We start from the raw sequence: 3,482 nt of genomic DNA, 5'->3' as shown, positions 1-3,482 counted from the left end.
CGTTGAAAATAATATATAAAAAAAAAAGTAAAAAAAAAAAAAAAAAAAAAAAAAAAAATAAAGAAAATAATAAATATATACATGAATAAATATATATGTACCATTTATTTTAAAGATTGCATATTCTCAAATTGGAAAAACACAAATAATATATTAATGTATAAAATATATACATATATATTATATATATATATGTATATATTTTATATAGATATTATTATATATTTAAAACAACGAACAAATTGAATATATCAAGCATGTTTATTATTATTTTATGTGAAACAGAATACTTAAAAAGAAAAAGGCTTATAACTAAAAAAATAAAAAATAATAAAACCAAACATAAGAAAATAAAAAAAATAAAATAAAAATAAAAAAATAATAAAATGGATGAATGCAACAAATTTTTATGAGAAAAGTGTCATCATCTTAAATGTACAAAAAGGAAATATAAAAAAAGGAATATAATATATATATATATATATATATATATATATATATATATATATATTTCTGTGTTTTTTTTTTTTTTCGTACATTGAATGTTTCAATAAGTAACATATGGCCTTCATTCAAATATTTACAAAAAAAATAAATAAATAAATAAATAAAATTATAAATTAAATATGTTTAACAACATATGTATAATATATATATATAATATATATATATAATATGTATATTTAATATATATATTTAATATATATATTTAATATATATATTATATATGCATATTTAGGTATATAACATTTTGAGTTTATTAAAAATAATTTGTAATATACTATTTTGGCGCTCATGTTAATTTTTTTTTTTTTTTTTTTTTTTTTGTTATATTTTATTTTTATTTTATTTATTTACTTTCATTTTTTTAATTATTTCCATCTACCGATTTTGTTAAATTTAAATCATAGTACGTATTGGTCTCTAAAAAGAAGTTTGATGGGTTTTTCGTATGATCATGTTCTTCTTTTATGTTTTCCAAAGAATGAATTGTGCTTTTGTTCTTTACATTTGGTGAATTACACAAGACATTTGAATTGAAGTGTACACTTAAACATGTCGTGTTCGTAAGAACTATTTCATTGGAATAATTTGGATTGTTGAAAATGTTCCCACAATTGAAATGCTGAAAAAAATTCCTCTTGTAGAAATTGTTGCTCGAATAATTATTATAACAAATGTTATTATTTATATCATCAGTGTTGTCATTTCTATAGGTCTCCTCTCCATTATTTTCCTTTCCATTATTTTGCTTTCCATTGTTTTCCCTTCCATTATTTTGCTCTCCATTATTTTCCCTTCCATTATTTTGCTCTCCATTATTTTCCCTTCCATTATTTTCCCTTCCATTATTTTCCCTTCCATCCCTTTTCTGGTAAAAATAATTAATATAATCAACATAATTCTCATTAAGCTTAAAAAGATTTCTAAACCCTTCCTTTATCTTAGATGTAAATGTATGTTTGTTATTTTGTTTAATTTGGATGGAACACCTAAGTTTTCCATTATTTTCCTTTACAAGTAAATTAATTTTTTGACGACTTTTTTTTAACATAATTATTTGTGTGAGCATACTATTTGTTATTTTAAATTTTTTTAAATGTGTAAAGAAATGGTTATCTTGAAAAAGATAATCCATAAAAGGCGTTTTGGTTATAGCTTTTAAATATGTTAAAGCTTCATCATAAGATAAATGTATTATATTGTCTTCATGATAATATAAAAGAATCAGTGTGAGTTTTATTAAAATTTTCATTCCAAACAAAAAGAATAAATCCCATAATTTTAAAGTATTTTCAAAACTTAGATCTTGAGAGAATAATGTTAAAAACCAGTTTACACAAAAAAAATCGATTTTTATTTTTTTCCTTTTAAAATAATAAAAAAGTTTAGGTATATAAGCTTTTATTAATAAATTCAATTGATAAATAATTTTTTTTAATTGTGGGAAATTATATGAGAACATTCCTTTTATATTATAATTTTTTAACATGGATATAAAACAACGTATTGTATCTATATTTTTCCTAAACACTAATAATAATATACCAGCAATATAATTCATTCCTTGACAATATCCTATACGTTCAAAATATAATGAACATACTTTTAATATATCTAATAATTTTTCTTGCATGTTCATATTTTTATTTATAAAAAATGGATGTTTTGGAAAGGTCCTATTAATATCTTTTTCTATTGCTTTATCATATAAACCTTTTCTATTCTTTAATTCTTTATAATCCTCTTCACTTATATATGTATTATCTTCTAGAAGTATGGCTTTCCATATAAAGCTTCTTTTTTCGTCGCTTATAAATTGGTACTTATATAATGTTTTTAAATTGTTCACAGAATATACTTCAAAAAATAAGATTTTACATGTTAAAGAAAATATATCTCTTTCTTTTTCGTTTAAAAAGGAAATAATTTTTCTTCCCACGAAGGTTTGTAAGTTGGGTCTAATTACTGCATTTTTTAGGAAGTTTCGTAGATAGCCTTTATCACAGTAGGTTGAATATTTCTCTTCTTCATATGGATGGTCATATGGATCATCACACGGATCATCACACGGATCATCACACAGATCGTCGCACAGATCGTCGCACGGATCATCACACGGATCATCACAAGGATCATCACACGGATCATCACAAGGATCATCACACGGATCATCACACGGATCGTCGCATGGATCATTACACATATCGTCGCACGGATCATCAAATGTGTTGTCATAATGATTATTATTATCATCATTATGATCATTATCTTCATTATCATTATTATCATCATGAGTGTCCTTTCCTTTTAATAAACTGGTGATACCCTTAAAATCCTGGTCATATTCATTCCTTATTAAATCCCTTTTATATGATAAATACGATTTATATATATCAAACTTATTATATAAATAATGTTTGCCACATTCTTGCGTTTCTGTTTTGTCACTCTCATGAATGGATTGCATTGTGTTATCTTCAACAGCTTCGCTTTCTAAAGCATAATTTAATTTATCACCTTGAATCTTTTCTTTATCTCTTTTTAAAACATTATGAAAGTTGTAATATAACTGTGTTCCACTGTTATTATCAATATGTGAACTTAACCCATGAACAGCTGGGGTACCGAAGAATTTAATCGAACGTTTTATTTTTGCACTTTTTTTTTTTTCTTCTTCTTTCATATCATAATGATTACATGGCTTGATAGTCTCTTTTTCATTTCGATATAATGTTCTAATTTTTTGTTTATAACTATCCTTTTCTTTTATTATATCATCATTAAACATTTCTTCTTTTTACAATGAAAGGTGTACAAGTAACAGAAGAACAACATGTAAACAAATAAATAAATATAAATATATATATATATATATATATATGCGGGCACTCTTAATATTCTTTTTTTAAAAAGGTTGACAATATCTTATTCATACATGAGTATATAAAAATTAAATACATACATATAATATATATATA

At 22.9% G+C, this 3,482-nt stretch overlaps 1 protein-coding gene across 1 annotated transcript; it reads right to left on the bottom strand.

The window, feature by feature from the left end:
- Positions 1-868: 868 nt before the first annotated feature.
- PRSY57_0505900 (GTPase-activating protein, putative) lies at positions 869-3,292 on the bottom strand (the record flags this gene model as incomplete). The annotated part of the gene is made up of 1 exon (XM_012906130.2): positions 869-3,292. The coding sequence occupies one exon, from the start codon at positions 3,290-3,292 to the stop codon at positions 869-871; it is 2,424 nt and encodes an 807-aa protein (XP_012761584.2).
- Between the last annotated feature and the right edge of the window lie 190 nt (positions 3,293-3,482).

The sequence above is a fragment of the Plasmodium reichenowi genome, chromosome 5 (assembly GCF_001601855.1).
Source record: "Plasmodium reichenowi strain SY57 chromosome 5, whole genome shotgun sequence".
Classification (NCBI taxonomy): Eukaryota; Apicomplexa; class Aconoidasida; order Haemosporida; family Plasmodiidae; genus Plasmodium; species Plasmodium reichenowi.
This window is presented reverse-complemented; position numbering and strand designations above follow the sequence as displayed.